The sequence below is a fragment of the Parus major genome, chromosome 12, assembly GCF_001522545.3.
Source record: "Parus major isolate Abel chromosome 12, Parus_major1.1, whole genome shotgun sequence".
Lineage (NCBI taxonomy): Eukaryota > Metazoa > Chordata > Aves > Passeriformes > Paridae > Parus > Parus major.
The window spans coordinates 20023745-20045246 of NC_031781.1; the positions used below are offsets into that span (position 1 = coordinate 20023745).

A 21502-nucleotide genomic window follows, 5' to 3' on the forward strand; every position below is an offset into this window, starting at 1 on the left:
CCCCGGTGTGCTCCGTGCCAGCGATCCCCGGTGTGCTCCGTGCCAGCGATCCCCGGTGTGCTCCGTGCCAGCGAGCCCCGGCCGGAGGAGCCGTGCAGGTATCACCTGCGGCTTTTCAGCGCGTTCTGTGCCGGTGCCGTCCTTCCTCCAGCGCTGTGAGCTCTCGCTGCCCAGCGGTCCGGCCCCAGCCCGCTGGGGAGCGCTGGAGCTGTTGGGGGATCCCAGCCCCGCTCGGGGCAATAAACACGGGCGGAGGAGCCGCCAGCGGAGTGTCCGGGGCCGTGGCTCTGCCCGCTCGGCCTGCCGGCTGTGCGCAGCTCCCGGGAAAGCTTCCGGCATGTGGAACGCGTCATTTGGCAAGCGGGCTGGGGCAATAAGCAGTCATGGAAAGGAAAATGTGATTCGGGGCCGGGGCCTGACGTCAGGCGGAGCAGGAAGCGGCGCTCGGAGCCCGCCGGGGATCGCCGGCAGCGTCGCGGGCTCGTTCCCCGGCGGCGGGGGCTGCCGGGCTGGGACGGGCTGCGAGGGCAGCCCCGCGGAGAAGAGGAAGCTCTGGGGGAAGAGAGGAGGGGCCGGTGAGCCTGAGTGCCCCTGGCCGCGGTCCCTGCGCTGCCGGTGGCGCTGGGGACAAAGGTCCGTCCGCAGAGGGACCGCGGAGCCATGGCCCTGCAGCAGCCGCCCCTCGCCCTCAGAGCGGGCTCGGCCCCGGCGCTGTACATCCACAGCATGCCCGCCTGGGTGCTGGAGGACTTCTGCCAGAAGATGGACTGCTTGAGCGACTACGACTGGATGCGATTCGGTGAGGGGCCGTGGGGCCGCGTTCGGGAAGGACGCGGGGTTCGGGGGACTTGGCGCTGTCCCCCGCGCTTCCCAGCGCTCGGCAGAGCACGTCCTGTGAACAGGGAATTCCCGGGCACCGCTCTGGTTTTGCTTTTCAAACACAGGTGGAATGCCAGACTTCGGTGGTCCCTCGGCTTTTCCCGGGCAGCCGGGCTCCTTCCCCTCACTCTCCGCAGCCTTTCGCACTTCCCTCTCCGCTCACACTATCTCTGGCCACTTCTCACTGCCTGTTTTCACAACGTCTCTCACATCTGCTCACATGTTCTACTTTTTTTTCTTTCCTCCTTCTCTTCATGTATATTTCCTCATACTTTCTGCCCCTGTTTTTCTCGGTCCTGGCTATGTACAGTCAGTAAGTACATAAAATATAGTCCCGAGTTATTTAATCTCTTTTCTGTACCCCAGTGCAAGCAATTGTAAATGGAATGTTTTCTTAGTGCCTGCCTTTCTTGGTGCCGTTCCTGCCATTTGACATGACTTTCCTGACTGTGTGCTGAATAAGCTCTTACCCCAGATAAACTTGCTGATGTAGTGTGGGATTCATCTCCGCTACCTTCAGATGCATAAAGCTGTATTTCTGATGTCCTTCCAAAGCCAGCCGTGGTGAGAACTCGGGGATCTTTGTCCCTACACGAAGAGCAGAGCCCCATGCGCGTTTCCTTCAGGCACAGCCCCTCGGGGACTGCAGCTCTGGGGCTGTGTCTGGGTGTGTGTGGAGCTGGGGCAGCGAGAGGAGCTGGGTTTTGGGTGGGTGGGTGAGCTGTGAACACAGCAGGGTGATGGTCACATTGTGTAAGGTCAGCTTGGGCACAGGATCTAAAAACAGCTGCATTTCCCTGACAGCTTTATCTGAGTGTAACTAACACCCAAGTGATTCAGTCACTGTTCAGCTCACCACAGCACAGGGATTTAGGAATGAAGGTGGGAGTGCAGCCACTCCACTGACCGCTGTCACCTGTTCTGGGAGAATCACCTCAGGAATTTAGTCTAACCTTACTTTGGTACAAAGTATTAAGGAGAAAGATTACAGGGAAAATATGCTGAAAAGTGTCTCTGATAGAACAAATTTTTTTTCCAGAATAGTTGAAGGAAGAAAAGGGCTATCTTACTTTAGGAACAGAAATTTCTTCATGTCCACATAGGTAATTTATTGTGATCCTTCCTTTTAAAGATATGCAAATGCAAAAGCAAACTGTGTCTCACACCTTAGCCTGCCCTGCTTGCCCTTCCTTGTTTTTTCTAATATTTAAACAGAAATATCCATTCTCTCCCACCAGCCTCCTATGTGATCACTGATCAAACAGAGCTACGGAAAATCAAGTGCATGGAGAAGACCGGGATCAGCATCACAAGGGAGCTCATGTGGTGGTGGGGAGTGAGGCTGGCAACAGTGCAGCAGCTCCTGGACCTGCTGCAAGGGCTGCAGCTCTACCGAGCGGCTCAGGTCATCCTGGACTGTGAGTAGCTGCCCCTTCCTCCCGTGGCTCTGTGCTGCTCCTCACAGCACCCAGGCCCCTCCTAGGACATCTCCCTTGCTAGCTGAAGAAGCTTTTTGTTAGAAGTCACATCCCATGTCAAGTTCTAAAATGTCTCCACTGATTGTGATTGTCTGCTCACTCAAGTGAAATGGGTGGTGCAAGGGAAGAGGTGACACAGGTGGACGGATGGAGAGGTGGCATATTGCAGCCCCTGCCAGGACTGTGTCCAGCCCAAGAGCAGGTTCCAGCAGCTAGCCCTAAACACAGACACAACAGAGACAAAACCAGGCAGCTTCCCTGCAGGAAAACACTCGCCATCCCTCTGTGGGTCTTTTTGCTCCCTGAGGTGTGGCAGTATGGCACTGCTTGCACAATTTGCGCCTGGTGTAGGTACAATGGGGCAGTATCTGCTTTCCCTTATGCTGCTGTCAGTTACCTTTATTTCTTTTAGCTTATCTCTGTGTCTGAATATGCTTACTCAGGTGATCCCTCTTGAGCAGATACAGAGGATATGTTGCTTGTTCTGTTGGGCACTTCAGAAAACTAAGCGGTCCTTACATCACCATAATTTAATTCATTCTTATTTAAAGGAATCAGACACAGCACAAAAGGAGATCTTTTGCTGGCAGATTACTTCCCAAAGAGTTCTACTTCCCTTCAGCAATTTCTTGCACTCACTAGTCCCACTTCTGAATGTCCATAATGATATTTTCTATGTTAGTCCTTTAGCTGCAGTGCTGTCCTGTTTGTCTGACATGCAGGAAGTTGCAAAAGTCGTGAAAAACCCTGAAAAGTAGGTTGAATAAGGGAAGTGATGCTAAGTTCTGAGACTTCTACGTTAGACCATGTGAGGAAAAAACCAGAATACAGGGATTTACCTGCAGAATGCAGCAACTGTCAGTTTTGACTGTAAAATTTGGGATTTCATAACATTCTAACAAAGTAACAAAAATACCTGAGTGTTCTGAGTTTTAATTTTCAGACCTGGTTTCATTCAGGCCTGAATTCATAGGTGGCATTGAAGAAAACAGATAGAAACCTTAAACAGAAGATGCCACTGTTGCTCTTCATGTACTGCTGTTGTTCAGCCTCAGTGCCTGAACGTGCTTGGATTCTCTCCCACAGTTCAGTGGCTCATGGTTCATACAAGTGGCCCAGATTACAAACACTGGGCTTCCTGCTTATTCCAGGTACTCCCTGGCCTTTGTTTGTACAAGTAAAAGAAAACAAAGCTGTTGCCTGATTTCAGATGCAAACAGAGGCCTGGCACATTTGATTCTGAATCAGCAGATAAGATACAAAGCTGTTACAAAAGCAGGATAAGAACCACCATATAATAATATTTGGGCTTCTGTTTTTTCTGTATAAAAATAAAATATTAATTTGGATTTTTAAGAAAATGTTAAATGTATTGCTGATAAAAGGTGCCAGATGGAAGTTCAGAACTACAACCAGGAAAATGTTACCAGGGAGTAGAAAGCCCTTATATCACCCCTAGGGCACACTGTGCATTTCCAGGCTCCTTTTCAACCTCAGGTTTAAGAGCATTTTAAGGGATAAGAATTCACCTGCTTTGGAGATTTTGACAACCAGCATCTTGAACTTTTGTACTTTATTTCTTCCCATCCTAACTGTAGCCTAATCTCTGAATAATTCCCTCTCAGCTGTACATTGTTTTGAGTTCCTGTACACTGTATCTTTGTACTTCTTTTAGTCAGACCTCAAGTTGCTTTTTCAGGCCTGACTCTGAGGTTTTGCTGTGTACAGTACAGGATCTGTTACAGTTGTATTGAATCAATCAATAATTCATCCTTTAAACTTTCCTTATATATCAGTTAGTTTGGAGCTTTGACCATTGTTTTGTTTTCTCTAGATTGTCTTTGGTTTGTTTCTTTCTGTTGCTAAGTGAAAGTATGAATCTTTCTTACAAACACTCCTGTATATGAAAGCTTTTCTTAGGAATGAGCCTAGTCATGCCACTAAAATCCCACAATTGAAAATAGTCCTGAAATGTTTAACTGACTAAACCCAACACAATTCTGTCCATCTTCCCCTCAGTCCCATGACAGCTGACAGAGAACTCAGTGCCTTCCTTAGGTTGGGAGGTATTTGTGATTTGAGATCATTACCTAAAGGATGCTATATAGAAAATGATAAATGTATTATTTTTGCTAATTTCTTCTTGTAAGAGACTCTGCATCTCTTGAATAGTTGTTGCTGGTATTTGCTTGAAGCTATTAGTTCCTGTTCATTTTCAGTAGAAGTTAATGTCATGGGTATAGTCTCAATTTAAATATTGTCTAAATTGCTTGAATGTTCATTTTTTTTAATGTTGCTGTTAATTTGAAGTCTGCTGTCCTTACTAGGATTATTTTCTGGTCACTCATTATAGTCAGACCCTATTTTCCCTGGTTATCCTTATCTTCCCTTTGCTCTGTTTTGAAGGGACATCGGCGTCTAACCTCACCAGCTCTGAGAAAGAGCCAGAGCCACCCAAACAGATCATATCTGTACCTCCCACAGAAGGCAAAAGGAGAGAGAAGGAAAATGCCATGAGTTTGGTGCCATCCCCAGACTCCTCCCAGCTGGGAGCAGTCCCAGCAGGCAGTAAGTACAGTACTGGATTCCAAATGTGCTCTGACATGAAATGACTGCATAGCCAAGGCTGCTGTGTGTTTGTGGTCAGGATAGTACAGTGCAGACACTGATCTCCCAGAGGGGCACAGCTGAGTGTTTGCTGTTTTCCTAGCACTGCTATCTCCTGTTTATTCCTGGCTTTAGCACACAGCCTCCTGGTTGTCCCTCCTTTAGCCCTCTTGGCCTTGAGAGATGCTGGCTGTATCTATTCTCTGGGGTCTCAGGATGATTCTGAGGTCTCTGAATGTCCTGCCCCATGTCCCTCTCTTCATTCACAGTAAGTCTAGGCCAGCAGAGAGCTGGGCACGGTCAGCAGCCCCTCTGCTGGGAGAGCGAGGGAGAGAACCCCAGCACATGCTGGGGAGAGCATCTGCAACAGCACAGCTTTGTGTCCCCAGCCAGGGCACTCATCCTGCAGACAAGAGCCAGGAAGAGGGCTCCTTGTCTTCACACAGAATTTCACAGTTTGACAGACTGTCAAACTGATTCTCACAGATTATCCTTACTCAGAAAATTAAAAAAAAACAACACCCCAGATCTTCATAATTCCTAGTCCTTTGTAGTTAGTCACAGGTGGTGGTATTACAAAAATAAGGTGTGTTTTCGATGCTTTTATCTCAGTTTCAGGTGCTGTTTCTGAAGGAATCTTGTATTCCCTCCCTGCTCCACCACCTCCCCCAAGAGACCTTTTGAATTCCCTACAGTCCAATCCTCCTGTTTTATCGAGTGTGAAGGTAAATCCCCATAGTGCTCACTGACTATAACAAGGAAAATTGCCTTGATGAAATCCTGTCTTTTTCCAGTTGAAGTTCATCCCTCTACTTGTACAAAAACATTGATGTAGTGAAAACGTTGAGCTTGATTACAAGGGGTTTGAACTGAATACAGTGCTAATGCTTCAGTTAGATTGCTTGTGGTTTACATCACTTTTTTTGCCAGTGAAGGACCAGTGAGGGAAAAATTTACAGTGTTGCTTCCTGCATAGCTCAGAAGGGATAGCATACCCACAAATAACAATTGAGTTTGAAGGACTGTCACATGTAGATATTACAGAGGACTTACCTTTCTGGTGTGATCACAGGACAGGACAGCATATATACCACTGATTAGTCAGAGCCACATACCTCTTTCATTTCATTGTATACTTAAAATGTGGTTTCTGCTCAAACCTGGGCTAGTATTGAATTTAAGTCATGTTGTCCAAAGCCTTGTGTAGCTGACAACTGAAAATCTCCCAAGATAAAGGTTCCATCACTTCTCTGAGCCCCTGTTCCAGTGCTTAACCGTTACAGTGGGAAAAATTCTCCCCATGTTTCTAATGATTTCAGCATGAAGTCTCCTGTTCCTTCCTCCCTACAGTTCTCTCATCTCTCATCTGCAGTCTAAGTAGATCTGTCCTGTCCCCAAAGTGTTTCCCAGATCTGTTGGCACACCTTAGTCCCGTCATGGTTGTTCATGGCCTGTTTCCTTTGGTTTATTGTGTCGGACACTTTAAACTCTCCCACAATAACACGGACCAGGAGTACCAGCCAGGAGAGAAGACTGACTCAGAGTGCAGTAGTTTCAGAGTATATAGAGAAGTTAGTGCTTTGTTTCCTTAAGTTGGGTGCATATTAAGGTTGTGAAAGCTGCATGATTAGGTTGCAGTGGTACTGTAATTTTAGTTGGTATTAGGACTTACCACACTGGAAGCAACAAATTATTGTGCAACTGATGCTAAATGCGTCAAAAATAGATATGAAGTTTCTACCAGAGCATAACTACATTATGAGGGACCCAACTTTCTTATCCAACTGTTTCTTAATATATAACTCAACTATAAAGATTAATATCTTTCATAAATCAGGCTAACTTCACATAAATACATGGACTTTTAAACAAAACTGTTTCCTGGGAAGGGTGGAAATGCAGATTGGTAATTGATTTCAAGTCACTTCTACTATGCAAAAGTTTTACATCATCCCAACACATCAGTACAGGAATTACCCACACCCTAAGGAGTGATTGCATAGTACTTTCCATAGTTTCATTCAGCAATCACAGTAATTGCTTAAAACATGTAAAGGAATTGGATTATCATGAGATAAACTTACTTCTTCTACAAATGTGTAGCCTTGCAGCTCTTGTACTCCTCAGCAGGAGACGATGGCTGATCTCCCTAGCGGGAGTCTCCTGTGGACCCAGAGGGAAATTGCAAATGCCACAAACAGTTTCAGTGACAAGAACAGAATCTGTGAAGGTACTTTTGCAGATGTCTACAAAGGTCAGAGGAACAACATGGTGTTTGTCATCAAAAGACTCAAAGAGGTAAGTGCTGCATCTTTTTCTAGAAGAGGGTGTGTTATTAGCACGACTTGCCCAATAGCAGTTGTTTAATATTGTGTGGGGAAGGAACCAGAATAGCTACACAAGAGGAGAGGTAAAAAAGAAATTATGTAAATGATTAAACCTAAATTCAGAAAACACACACGATGGATACTTTATTCATGTGAGTAGATCCATTAACTGTATACATAGGAGTAGCCTGCATTGGTGAGTGGATCGGGGGTGTCTTTATGGCAATTGTTCTAATTGCCAATTAATTGTTGCCTTTTATTTAATGTTGCCATCAGTGGTAGTTGCCTGTTTCCTACACTAGCTTGTCATCTAAAGACTACCAGATCTGTATAAATGCAAAGTCCTAGTAATTACTAATGACATTCTCTTGCATGTTTTCATTTTTCAGCTGGAATGCACAAGCCCAAATTCCACCCAGAGGTTCTTTCACACAGAAGTGCAGATTTGCTTTCGGTGAGTAGTTGGCTTTCAGAGGCAGTGATGCATATCCTGCTCATGGTCTGTGCTGGCTGTTCCATCAGCACTGGGGCATCAGACACTGTTCTGGGCTGGGGACAAGGGGTCGTGTGCTGCCTGTGCAGGAGCCCTGTGCAGGAGCCCTGGGCAAGCAGCACAGTGCCCGGGGCTGCTGCTGGTCCTGGCTGAGCTCTGCAGCCTTGGGATGGGGAGGACACAGTGCCCACCTTGTACCCCTGCTGCAATGTGATGGGCTCTTGCTCAGTCAGCCTCCTGCCATCTCCTGCCCAGGACTGTGCTGTGCCTCCAGCTGCAACACACCATTCCACTTGCCTTGAGTTTAGGAATTTATTCCAGCTCAGGAATGTATTTTTCTGCATTGTTCTTACATCATTTGCAAATCAGTGCTGATCTGTGCCTGCAGGTGTTGTCACATAAACATTCTGCAGCTGCTGGGGTTCTCGGTGGAAACTGGATTGCACTGTCTGATATATCCGTATTTGCCCAATGGCTCCCTGCAAAACAAGCTTCAGTTACACGTAAGCAATAGCCTGGGTCTGCCACCTCTTGTGATTGCAAGTCCTCTCCTGGAATTCCAGGAAAAACAATTGCATCTCTGATTTCTGAGAAACAGCCAGAAAAAAAAGGTGCCCAAGTGCCTTGGCTGCAAGCACCAGAAAGGCAGCAGGTCTTCTCCTGGAGTTTGACTGGGACTCAGCTAAGCCTTTGCTTTTCTAAACTGCCCGTGTCTTAGAGTGTTTTATTCCATTAATTATCAACTTTTTCCTCCTTTCCTTGCAGGAAGATTCTTCTCCACTGACCTGGGAGATGCGAATTAGCATTTCTATAGGAGTTGTCAGAGCAGTGGAGTATTTGCATAATTTTGGAATTCTTCATGGGAATATCAAGAGGTGAGAACTTTGGCATATCAGCATTTCCTTGGTTACCTGGTAATTCAAAGATTTCTTTACCAATCATGGCTAAAGTTTATACAATTTGGAAATGCATTTGCAGTATTTTCTGCTGTGCCTTGTTCTGTAGGGCCTTTACCCTTTTTTGTTTAACTGGTGTCTCTCCTAAATGATGAAAGTAAATTATTTTGTAGTAATTATTGGGTGCTTGTTTTTCCCCTTCTTGCTTTATAACATTCTTAATCCTTTCAGTCCTATGCAGGAGGCCAAATGTTGGACACTTTCAGTGCTTAAGTTTAAAAGTATGAAACTTAATCTTTGCCTCAAGATAAAGTAATGATTTGACCAATATTGTTATTTGTCTGTCATTATTGCAGCTCAAATGTCTTGTTGGATGAAAACTTTACACCAAAGCTTGGGCATTCTGGCCTGCGCCTGCATTCTTCTGATAAAAAATCAGAATATGCCACGATGAAAACCAAAGTCCTACAAGCTTCTCTTACTTACCTGCCAGAAGATTTTGTCAGACATGGGCAGTTAACAGAGAAAGTGGATATATTCAGCTGTGGTGTGGTATGTTTCCCTTTTTACATGCTCTGTTTCCTTTTTTGATGCTTCTAGACAAGAAATTGAATGTAAGAGCAAGCACCTATATGGTTGTTTTGATGGAAATTTCATATTATAGTTACTGGCTCTATAGTGTGCTGAAATCCTGATTTTAATTGTTCACACTCCAAATATATCTCAGTTTGTGGCAAAATGAGGTGAATCTTTTGAACAAGAGAAACAAAAATGTTTCTTATTGTAAATAAAATATTACTGCTGATGGCTTAAAACAAATTAGATGCTCAAAATTCTTGCACACTCACCACATGAACTGCTACAAACATTGCTGTTTGTTTCAACTGTTTTCAACAACAAACCATTCATTTGTAATTTTAGCTAAAATAATTGATAGTCTGTGATGTCACCCATCTCCAGGTGTTTCCATTTAAGTAGAAAGTTACTCTGTTTTGTGTGATTTCTTATCTGCATTTAACTTTACTTTCTTCTTAATCTTATTCTTTTAGCGATATGTATTGTACTATAAAATCTGGGCTTGGCTCTGGAGGTTGATTTAAAGTCTCATAAATGCCCTGAGCTGGCATTAAGTCATCTGAAGTAAAAATACAATATCAGAATGCATTGGAAGTTCAATATTTCTTTAGTTAGAAACTTACTTTTAAAAATTATAGTTAATTCTGAACAAATAATTTTATCTTTCAAATACACTTTCTAGGTCTTAGCAGAGATACTGACCGGGATTAAGGCACTGGATGAAGACAGATACCCGATGTACCTGGTAAGAAAAAGCAGCAGTAATACACAGAACAACAATACAAATGAATGGGCTGTCATAAAAATAATTTAAATTTTATTTAAATACAATTTGATATTTGCTGTCTGTTGTACATGTCCTGCAGAAGGGAGGTTTAGGAGCATATCCTGTTTCCATTAATATCAGTAGCCTGCCTGCCATTAGAACAGAAGCACAGCAGATATTCCCATTTCACGTACCCATTCATGAGTGCTGGTCTGAATTGCATTAGGAGAGACTCCAAAATAAATAAATAAGAGACAAGGCTTTGTGCTGAAATGCTGCTGCATATTTTCTGTCTGCCAGGAGGAGGTGGTACGAGCCACAGTGAGTGGGGAAACCTGTGTAGGCAGGAACTGCAGAAGCTCATCATCATGTTTATCAGGTGTTTGTCTTGTGCTCATGCCTGGAACTGATATCCTCACCAGTTTCCCAAGCTGAGGTTAGAGCAACATGAACCACTTGCCCAATCAGTCAGAACAGCCAAACTCACTGAATGCATTAAAACCATCTGTAAAGAAAGCAGCCTCCACCTGCATTCCTTCTGTGGGATGTGCTCATGATTTCTTGTCTGGCTGAATCCTTGAAGGGGAGAGCAACAGTACTCCCACTATTTGCAGTCAATTCAGAGAGGTTCAGAAAATCAAAGATCCTGTGTTCCTGATTTCTTTAACATGTGTTATAAAGGCCTGTGTAAGAATGCTGCTCTTCACAGTGTTGGCTCTTTTTTATTCCTATATAAATGAGCACAAGTGAAGAAGAGCTGGCCCTGCTTTAGGGAATTTGACATTGGACACATGCAGAGAAAGTCACTGGCCTTTTTCTCTCCTGTGAGAACAAACATTTCAGTCAGTTGCATGAACAGAGGTTATTAAAGCTTTTCAGTCTGTGAACCAAGCATCGAGTAGCACTAATGACAAATACAGAGAGATTCTCAGAGATTCAGACAAAAAATAAATGCTTGCGTTCATTTTGCCTTCACTAATGCATCTCCTTCTTTTGAACAGAAAGATATGATTGCCGATGAAATTCAAACAGCAAAAGAAAGCTCACACTCCAAAGTAAAAAATTTGGAAAAACTGGCTGCCAAGGAAATCTGCTGCAAATACCTAGACAGAAAAGCAGGGCACTTGCTGGAAGAGGTGGCTGTTGATTTTGCGTCAGCCATCTGCCTTTGCCTGAGAAAGAAGAATTCAAACATAGCAGAGGTAATATTTTAACTACATGGCCAAGATTTAAGTCTCTTTGTCATCAGGGTATAAACATACAACATTCATGTCTTGCTTATTTTTGTAAGTGTTGACAGAGGGGAATATGTCTAAGCAGGAGTACAGGAATTATTATGCACTCACAGATTTGGTTGTTAAAAACAGGTACTTGAAATTATGGAAATGGCAGAAAACAAATTAAAAGAGCATTACATCTGTGGAAGCAGCACTTCTGGATTCTCCATGAACACTCCAGAAGAAACTGATGATGAGACAGCCAGTCTGAGCATGGATGTGCCTTCTGCAGCAGGGAATAAAGAGGAGAGCACCCAGGGAGCAATTCTGACCAGTGGCAGCCCCTGCACACCTTCCGTGGGAGCTGTGGCACCTGACACGTGTGCCACCTACATGTCGCGGGTCCCTTGTGAATCAGATGAGTCCAGTAGCTTCATATGGAATCCTCCAGAAAAACCCACAGAGGATTTACCTAGCCACAGCTGTACCAATTCAGAAAACAGGGCAGCCTGTGGTGACAGGATCAAGCAGGGAAAGCCTGCCCATGGACTGCAGGAGAGAAGCGTGGCGTGTGCCAGAGGCGATGGCATCCTGGAGACAGCAGCTGCTGCACAGGGCACCTGTCCACAGGGAAACACAGGCCTGGATGTGTCACCTTCGTGTGCTCCACAAGGTAAAACTTACCATGCTAGGCACAAATTACTCTCTTCTCCAGAACTGGTTAGGTTCCTCTTCCTACTTTTAAACACATATCAGTAAATCTTTTCTCCTTGGTTATGAATTTACTAATAAATCTAAAAAACATTTAGCGGTTTTCTACCAGATTTTTTTCCTAAGCCAGTTTCGTTGGCTGGTTGTTTTTTCTTAAATTTAAAATTATCATCTATTCCTTAGACAATAGATGCATTTTTTCCCTCAGTATTTGGTTTTTTTTTTTGTTTTTCAGCCTTAGCCAGAGAGACATCTTGGAAAATACAGATAAATGATCAAAAAAAGAAGCTCATGGAAAATATTTTGCTGTATGAAGAAGACAAGTTAAACAGTTCCGAACTTTTTGAATCATAAATTGGATGGATTTTTAGCAGTGGCCAGCTCAGAAGAAGAAGTAAGGACTGTCTCCTTGTTAGAAAGATAGTAAAAGTGTACCTTTCACATAAGATTAGGATAAGGAACATTAGCCCTGACTGAAGGAAACAAGAAGTACCACATGGAGAAGCACCAGGAAATACGTGTTGTATAGCAGATTAAAACAGTCTCTGTCCACAGAAATGCCATCTGCCTTTTCATCTGCAATGAAAAAAGGAATGGCAAACACAAGTGCCAAAATAATTTATGATTAATTTGCAGTGTGTTTCAGGAAGCATCTGTTGGTGTCACTAAACCACAGTCCCAGGAGTTACAGACCAAAGGCTGCCCAGTGGCCAGGCACCAATACCCTGTGTTGTTTTCCCACTGCATACAGCAGCCAGGAGACCCCAGAGTCACTGGGGTGGTCTTCCAGTGACTCTCTCCTGTTCCACATAATCCTAGTGCACATACTCAAAACCACTGCATTACCAGAGGGAGATTTTTATGCAGTGTTTAAGTTCTCAGAATGTTGTTCATGGCTTCATCTCGGTTTGAACTGGACTGGCCATGGGTGTAAGTAAATAACTTCAGCCACTTTACTCTCTGAGCTTCTCTCCCCCACACACATGTGACACCACTCAAGTCCATCCTTTCAGTTCACTCTTGGGAGCTCTAAGACCACGTTTAATACTTCATAGGAGTATTTTTGGGAATTATTTTTTTCTAAGTGTCCTTTACATGGTAATGTTTCTCATTGTGTTTCACGTGGTAACTGTTGTATATTTTGGATTAATGAAAAGATTTTAATTTAAAATAGCTTTTTTTTTTTTTCTTAATAGGACATTGAAACATAAATTGTTGTATTTATTTTGCCAATGGGTCAAATATAAGCTAATAAGGGGACTTGATGGTTCCACACTCACCTGGCATTCTCAAAGGAATCCTTGTGGGTGTCCCTTGGTTCACCCTGCAGTAGGAGCCTTGGTCTCAGGCCCAGGGATCATATACAAAAAATAGAAACTTGTATGCTGGTGTATTTATGATTAAGTGAAAGCCACCTTAAGAAAGTATCACATTTGTTTTTATGATATTTTTTTATTTGTAGTATTGCTAGCATATTCCACTTGTGTGCAGTCTAGGAATAAACTTATTATGAACCAAACGAATTATCAGAGTATGTAGCTCAGCTTACAGACAGGTGATCTGCCTCCTGAGCACAGGGAACAGGGCCTGATGTGCAAAAATAGCTGCAATTCACAGTGCAGTTCAGGAAACAAAAATAAAATTAATTATAAGTAATTATTTTCAGTGGAATTGTGTACTAGTATATATTCCTAGCTTTACACAAAGGCCTCACAACTTCTATTTTTGTACAGTACCTAGTTCATTGTATTATTACGAGCAAGTAAAAATATTTTAACTAAAGACCTGAGTACTGGAATTACCTACACATTTCTCAAGTTATTTTCTACAGTAAAAACTGGTAACATTCCTTAATTATAAGTGCCTTGGATACTGTCTTTGTATTTACCAGTGTTTGGTTGTTTTTTTTTATTTTACCAGAATCAAACCAAGATTAATACTGACATATGAAACATTGTATACTCAGATTTGCCAATAACTGCTTAATTCTGCAGGAGATTTAATTGTGATACTTTATGGCGCTGAAAATGTAATATTCATTGTTTTTCACGGGTATATTCTGGGAGACTCATGGTAAAATCCTCATGTCTTCTCCAGAAAGAAATGCACTTGGATAGACTGCAGAGCTGAGTGGGGAAATCCAAGAGTTTTAAATTGAGAAATATAGTTTGTGCACAGTTCTGTTTCACTAAAGTGCTTTAGAGGTTTTGTTCTCCTGTAGTCACCAAATGGAATTGTTATTCTTTGTCTTGTACCCTGATAGTTTTAAAATGTTCTGAGGTGATTTAGGTAGTCTTACAGAGTTACCTAAATATTTAGCATAACATACATAAGACACTGTGTGGTCTTACATTAGCACTGTTATGTAACTTTTTAGAAAACTTTTTAAAAAAATGCCAGTTTATGCATTACCATTTACTAATAGCTTTGTGAATAAAAAACCTGGAAAATTCCCTTCTTTCTAGCCTGCTTTTTCATGATTTATGGCACATAAAATGTATTTCATTCCACCCTATTTGGGCAAAAGCAGCTCAAAGTCACTTTGCTCTCAGTATTTATTAGTAGAAACATGTTTATCCACTCTTCATTCACTATCGGAGATCTGATTTTTTTCCTTTCTGATGGCTCTAGAGAAAAGTTTCATGTAAAATTAATTACAAAGACTCGGGGGATACAGGCGGGCCGGCGCTGAGGGGAGCGGCCGGGGCCCTTCCCGCCCTTCCCGCCGCACCCAATCACCGCCGCTGCCGCCGCCGCCGCCGCCCAATCAGAGCCAAGGGGCGGGGTCGCGGCCTGAGGGGCGGCCGCAACTGCAATAAACGTGCGGCTCTCGCTTTTCCGGCGCTTCTCATAAAACAACGGCTAACGTTAGCTTAAAAATAACTTCAAATAACTGTGTGCGCCCTTCTTTCTTCCCTTACAAGTAACGGTGTAAGAACAGAAAAGGGAAGCTGGCACTGCTTACGTTCTCCCTGGCAATTGCCAAGACCAAAGGAAGAGCAACGGCTTTGTAAAGCCTTGTCTCAGGATGTAACATTACAGGGAAATAAAAAAAATCCACCAAAAAAAAAAAAGCTCTTGCAAAACTAATTACATGGATGGGAAGATGTGACTGTGGCTTGGCTGAAGATAGACTTAGGACTGCCCTTTCAAGGCAGTTTTGTGAAAAGATCATTTAATACAGCACACCAGGTTTTAACCAATAGGATTTTATTCTGTTGGTATCTCAACAAAAAAAATCCATACAACTGATGTACAGTACAGAATTGTGACTAAAAAAAAATAAATTTTCAAACCATGGTTTGATTTATTGATGTTGGTTAAATAACACAGTTTGAGATTATTGTAAAGCAGAAGACATGCATTCCACTACTCCTTTTCATCTTCAAGAAAGCAAAGAGACTTTCACCTGGCCAAGCATGTTATTTTCAGAAAGACACAATTACAGTGTCACTGTTACCAGCAGGGCTGGCTAGCACACGACCAGCTACCCTGAGAACTCCACCAGCCCTTTCCCTCATTTGAAACGAAGTTCTGGTCTTTGAGGGCACAGACTATTTGTTCCCTTGGATAAAGGAGCTCACACCTCATTGTTTTGACAGCTTGCCCCTGTTCTGTTCAAGTGCCTGAATTCTGACCACAGCACATCCAATCAGATTTGACCCCTAAACCAGAAAAGCAGGGAATAATGCCTACAGTATCAAGGAGTAGTATCTGGCACAGTACTTGGCTATACTGTTTACCTTAAATTTCAGGGAATGTCAATTAAGGCTGATTATCAACATATTGTATCCTCCCAGTAATAGAGTGCTCATAAAATTGGGTAATTGTTTCCCATGTTCATGTCCAGTTTAGATAAAATCAGTTCTCATCCAGCTAAAGACACACTGCAAATCAGGGACAATGATCACTTGTTGCAGCTGGAGTATTCCATTGTGCATCACTGCTCATTCTGCTGCCCTTCTGTCACAGCAGACACCCCACCTTGGCCCTTGTTCACGTCGCTGATACAAGCCCACAGTCCGTCCACCGACTCCTTCCACAGTGTCACCTCAAAAACAGAGCAGGAACAGCTTTCAGCTTTAAACACATCCTGTTTCCCCTTTTCTTGTAGCTACCACAGCATGGATTTGGTGATAGCCTGTAGTCGTATGAGGAGAGTATGAATTGTCATACCCCACAAAATCAAGTTCAGCCTGCATTTCTGCCCTCCAGTAAGGACTCAGAATGCAGTGCTAATTTTCCAAAGGTTAGGGTCTTCCCGCCCTCTTGATTAATCAGAAGAAAAAATGTCCCCATTGCAGCAAAGGAGACTGTACAACAGCCTTGTGTTAAACATGTGACAACAGTCTCATCTCAACTCCTCTGGAAACAGGCTGCACAGGGGTAAAAGCCAAGGCAGCAGTACTCACTTTGTTGTCTCCTCCAGACACTGCAAGGATATTGGCAGTGATGGACCAGCTCACGTGCCAGACAACATCATTGAACTTGTGCAGCAGCTTCGGTGACCAGGAGTTTCCAGAAGCATCATCACACGTCCAGATAAACACTCGGCCATCCTGCAAAAGCACAGAGACCAAGCTGGCTGGGAACAAGAAACAACCCTGATTTACCCTTGGAGCTACACTTCCAAATCACAGCTCAGACACCACCCCTTGATGTGTCTGCATGGTTTTGTGCTCAGCACAGCAAGGGGGCTGTCTCCTTGCTATGTATAAAGGCAAGGCAGGTGTATAGCTCTGATGAGAAAAACTACCAACAATGACTTGCAAATACCAGAGAAGAGCCCCCAAAATACATATGTATCAGCTTAAATACTTCTCCAGAATGTGATTTTATTTTTCAGTCACACGGCAGGAGCTCACTAAGTAGTCTTCTTGTTATAAAAAAAAAAAAAGTATGTACAGATTAGCAGCAAGAACACAATAGTCAATATGAAGACTGAGGACATCAGAGCTGACTAAGAATGCCAGTTATTAGAAAACAGTATTTTTAGAAGAAAGTTCAGTAAATTTGATCCCAGAACACTAAATTACAACATTAGTTGGAAGGTTTGCCACCTAGTGAGACCATCCTGCTCATGATTTTCAAAACAGAAGCCAGTCTTTGCTATAGAGGCACACTCACACATAAACCTTTGTCCAGAAATGCTTCTATTTGGCTTCTGAAGGATCAAGAATCAAAGGCTCTTATGCAGAGACCCAGGTATAGCAAAGGATTTCCAAGAGGACCTGTTACAGCAGCTCTACCCCTAAAATTCCTTTACTAGAGAAACAGGGAAGGAAGCACATGGAAGTGAGCACAAGTGCCTGCCTCTGTCACTCCAAGGAAACCTCACCTGTGAGCAGCTAGCAATGGTGCTGGTTGGCAAACCTATGGATGGAGCCCAGGCCACGTCTCGTACCCAGTCGCTGTGAGCCTCTAGCTTCTGCTCTTCTTTCCACTGACCCTCTTCTTCCCTGAAAACACGACTATACAGTCAGAAGGGTAGCAGCAGAAGTGTTCCCCACTTCTCCAAAAATCCCTACAGCTTGAACTGACCTCCCCCGTTCCAGGGGACAGAAAGCAGCACAGGCAAAGAGGTTCTGACCTTCAGTTACTGTCAGATATCTGCTATGACCAAAGCGGTAACCAAAGACCATTAGAAAGCCACCCTTACATCACTAAGTTACCATTTTTGAAACATGTCTCTAAAACAGTAATTCGAAGATGATACAATAGGGATGCTGAAAATATTACTTGAGATACTAACAGGGACACTCAAAGCCTAAAGTGTCAGGTTTTATCTGGCCACATGGCACTTACTTCCAGATCTTGACCAGGTTGTCACAGCCACCAGAGGCAAATCTTTTGATGTAGTTCGGCTTTTGACTGGAGGGTTGTTCTATAAGGCTCCCTGGTACAACAGCAGGAGCCCAGCTAACTGCATTACATCCAATCTAGTTAATGAAAAACGTCAATGTTAAGAATTGCCTACTTTAATTAACTAAAATAGATAGATAGATAGATAGATAGACAGACAGACAGATAGATGCTCCCAAGGGGAACGAAGAACAAATAGCGTACTCTATTGAGAGTGGGGAATTAGCCCATCTCAGAAAAACTGAAGTCTTGCACAATGCTGGATGAACATCAGATGAATAAGAAATACAGAGACAGCCTAGCCTCACTAAGGAACTTACTCAGAAAGCCTGAGGGTATTTGCACACAAAATAGTCCATTAGATTAGAGATTATGATGTGTAAATAGGGGAGACAGAGACAGAAACTGCAAGGACAAAAGGCACACACAGTTGCTAAAATTTAGGAACACAGGAGTAGAAGGAACTTTTGGTCCCAAGCTGAATTTCTTTCTACTGGGGGCCACTGCCATTAGCTTATTATGTTCTGCTTAACAAAAATCTCCACAATTTGGGGAAAAACAGGAGTCCCACAGTTTTTCCAGCTGGTGCAGGTTATTCTTAGGATCAAGGCCATTTCTTACCAGGCAACTTTCAGCACTGTGTTTAACAATAATTACCAATAAATAGGCATTGCCAGTGCTGTTTAGTGAATTTCATAGAAATATATATATATATATATATATATATATATATACCTTCATCATATCTCCGCTTCATTTTAGTGACTAAGAAGTACACCTGCCTACTCTGGATGAACTTAAACTATTCTTGGTTCTGGATGTTTCACATAATTTCACTGCATTTCAGTATTTATCTAGTCAAGTCTCTGAGGCATCACCTCAGTGTTATCTGTAGCACTGGGAACTCTGGGCTGCTCCAAAGGACCAGACTCACCGTGTGTGCATTGCTGATCTTTTTGACTTCCCACTGCCCATCACCCGTGTAGCTCAACAAGGAAATGGCCCCATCAGAGCTCCCACAGGCCAGAATCAATCCATAGTCGTGTGGTGCCCAGCAGACAGAATTCACTGGAAAGGGCGAGACAGACCAGATTACAGCACAGGGACTACACCTAAAACTGACTGACCAATTCACTGACTGGTACCAGTGGCACAGTCTCCAAAAACAAGTGGCTTTGAAAGCTGAGAATGACTCAAATTTCAGCAAAAGCCAGCCAATGAGCATTGTTCACTGAGTAACAGATCTGCATTGGGAGGGTAAATCATCTGAACAAAAGAGTTTCCTTTTTAAAACAAAATACAGCATGATACACGTATTTTTTCTTACTGGAAACAGTATTTTCCTCAAGAATTCAGTTCCCTGCCATCTTTATTTGAAAGCTGACTTAATTGTATAACAACACCTATGGACACATGGTATGAATCAGTAGTGGGTTATCCAGCAGTATGACCTTAGGAAAACGTCCTGTTAGCGCTGAACAGATTTACTCTCTCTTTGGTTTTTATCCTTTTTGACAGAACCTTTCTTCCTTAACCCTAACAGATTTACTTCAGTCTTACCCAAATCCCCTTGGCTCCCCAGTCTCCCTTCCCAGCTCCACTCTGACTCTCCGTACCTGAAGAATCATGTCCCGTGTACTCATAGGTCTTCTCCCAAGTGCCATTTTCTTCCTTCCAGATAATAACCTTCCTGTCATAGGAACAGGAAGCCAAGATATTCCCATACATAGGATGAGCCCAGGCAACCTGCCACACAGGACCTTCATGCCTGCAAGAAACAACATCCTTTGGACAAGCTGAGAGAAACCCCTTCCAGCTGCAGCTGCCTCACAGATCACTGCTGTGAATCGCTGTTCTGGGCAGGATTAGAGCTCTGACATGAGGAATGGGTAATGCCAGGATGGCAATGTTAGCACCCTGACACAGGGCTCTCATTGTCGCAGAAAACAATTCCAACTTGTATTAGTACATTTTACTTCTTGAAAATCACAGGTGCAAAGTACTAAATGAATGACCAAGCCCCACTGTGTTTCCCACTGGGGCTCCGTCCCCACCCCAGCTCTGAGAAGTTGTTCAGCACCGTCTTGGAGGAGTTCACCCTGGAATTCGACCTGCACTTTGTGCTGCCCAAGAGCAAAAGGACAAAGCATGAAGATTTTGCCCTGATTAACCTCTCCTGTTGTGACAGCTCACCCCCTCAGGTCTGCAATGAGGATCTGCCCCCCGTTGCGGACATCGAAGATCTTCACGGATCGGTCTGAGGAGCAGGTCGCCAGGCGCGTGCCGTAGTAATCCATCTGTGCATCGTGCTGCAAGAGAGCAGGGAGAGCTGCGCTCAGCACAGCCCGCTGACTGACCCCACTGCAGCACAGCCACCCCACACCCTACACCGTGGGGTCCCAACAGTGCTTTAAACAATCCAGATGGGCCACAGAAACAATTTCTTTCCCCAGCTGCTTCTTCAATCACTTTACAAATGTTCCACAGAAGGAATCCAGGGAATTCTGAGCAGCAATCCACAGCATTTTCATGACAGGGAATTAGGCTGCTGACTAGTTATGTCAGTAAGCAGTGACCAGTTATGTATTTCTGTTTCTTAAAATGTAAAGTGGATGTAAAAATACTGCTCTTAATTCTATTTGCAACTTCATTATCACTGAACCACAGAATCCTTAAGGCTGGAAAGGACCTCCAAGGTCACTGACTACAGCCTTCGACCTTTATTTTACTACAGCCTTTGATTAGAACTTGTCACTAGACCAGAGCACTGGCTATCACATCCAGTCATTTCCTGAACACCTTTAGGGATTGTGACTACACCACCTCCCTGGGCAGCCCTTTCCAATGCTTGATAGCCTTTTCCATGAAGAAATTCTTCCTGAAGAATTAGGCTCACCTAACTGGGCTCCTTCCTACAGCAAATTACAAATTACTCCCAGAAACATCCACGTAAAGGAAAACCATTTTTATCAGCCGAAGTTCTGTACCAGCAAATATAAACATATCTCTAGTATTTCATAGAAACGGGCAGAAACAAGCCCACACATAAAAATGAAGATTTTAAATAATTTCCCCTTTTCCTCCAAGCCAAGTTTTCCTCTCCACACAGTATAAAATGGCAAGATCAGGACTTCAGACAGCATTCTGCATCCCACACCCCACGCGTGTGCTCGGGCACATCCGTGCCGCCCTCAGTGCTCACGGAGAGCCCCCGAGCCGCTGTTAGAGCGGCCGCGGAACCGGGCGGAGCAGCTCCCCGCCACACTTACGATCATGTCCTCGTGGGACGTGTCCACGGTGTTAATGACCGACACCTGCGGGGAGAAGGAACAGAACGAGCTCATCGCACCAACACGCGGCCCGCGGTCCTGGGAGCCCCAGTCCATCCCCGGCCGCCCAGCCGAGCCCGGTGCCCCGTGTGCCGTGCCCGCTGTACCCTGTGCCCCGGACTGCCCGCGCCGCGGTGGGAGGCCGCACCCGGCTGCGCTTGGGCCCCGCACCGGGACGCCGCCGGCTCCCCCCCTCCCCGGCCCCATCCCGGCCCCGTCCCCGCTCGCCCCCGTCTCACCATGGCGGCGGCGGCCCCGCGCTGCTCCCGGCCCGGCCTCTGCCCGCGCGCTCAGACGTGGCACGCCGGTCCGCGCACAACCGGCCCCGCCGCGCCCCGCCCGCCTGCGACGACGTTCCGCT

At 44.4% G+C, this 21502-nt stretch overlaps 2 protein-coding genes across 5 annotated transcripts; one reads left to right on the top strand and one right to left on the bottom strand.

The window, feature by feature from the left end:
* Positions 1-244: 244 nt before the first annotated feature.
* IRAK2 (interleukin 1 receptor associated kinase 2) lies at positions 245-14404 on the top strand. Of its 4 annotated transcripts, XM_033517487.1 has the most exons (14): positions 711-799; positions 1919-1982; positions 2118-2297; positions 4764-4925; positions 5577-5689; positions 7068-7262; positions 7681-7745; positions 8173-8287; positions 8550-8659; positions 9037-9232; positions 9939-10001; positions 11024-11224; positions 11390-11912; positions 12186-14404. In XM_033517487.1, the coding sequence occupies exons 3-14, from the start codon at positions 2165-2167 to the stop codon at positions 12302-12304; spliced, it is 1995 nt and encodes a 664-aa protein (XP_033373378.1). In that variant the 5' UTR covers positions 711-799; positions 1919-1982; positions 2118-2164; the 3' UTR covers positions 12305-14404. The 4 variants fall into 4 exon arrangements, with proteins under 4 accessions (XP_015496280.1, XP_015496282.1, XP_015496283.1 ...); XM_015640794.2 differs by lacking the exon at positions 1919-1982 and having other exon boundaries at positions 245-799; XM_015640796.2 differs by lacking the exon at positions 1919-1982 and having other exon boundaries at positions 245-799; positions 7092-7262.
* A 739-nt stretch (positions 14405-15143) lies between these two features.
* On the bottom strand, positions 15144-21472 carry SEC13 (SEC13 homolog, nuclear pore and COPII coat complex component). The gene is made up of 9 exons (XM_015640798.1): positions 21381-21472; positions 21082-21126; positions 20006-20121; positions 19429-19580; positions 18747-18880; positions 17756-17889; positions 17289-17409; positions 16363-16509; positions 15144-16001 (listed from the first exon to the last, which is right to left on the bottom strand). Exons 1-9 carry the CDS (start codon positions 21381-21383, stop codon positions 15891-15893), a joined length of 963 nt encoding a protein of 320 aa, XP_015496284.1. The 5' UTR covers positions 21384-21472; the 3' UTR covers positions 15144-15890.
* Positions 21473-21502: the final 30 nt, after the last annotated feature.

Excerpts from the sequence above, each read along its gene's own strand:
- IRAK2 (XM_015640794.2), top strand. The coding sequence starts at position 661 with ATGGCCCTGCAGCAGCCGCCCCTCGCCCTCAGAGCGGGCTCGGCCCCG. Across the intron at positions 7,746-8,172 it reads GAAGTGCAGATTTGCTTTCG|GTGTTGTCACATAAACATTC; the intron begins GTGAGTAGTTGG and ends CTGTGCCTGCAG. Across the intron at positions 11,913-12,185 it reads ACCTTCGTGTGCTCCACAAG|CCTTAGCCAGAGAGACATCT; the intron begins GTAAAACTTACC and ends TTTGTTTTTCAG.
- SEC13 (XM_015640798.1), bottom strand. Across the intron at positions 20,122-21,081 it reads CGTCCCACGAGGACATGATC|CACGATGCACAGATGGATTA; the intron begins GTAAGTGTGGCG and ends GCTCTCTTGCAG. Across the intron at positions 19,581-20,005 it reads CTCATTGCAGACCTGAGGGG|GCATGAAGGTCCTGTGTGGC; the intron begins GTGAGCTGTCAC and ends TGTTTCTTGCAG.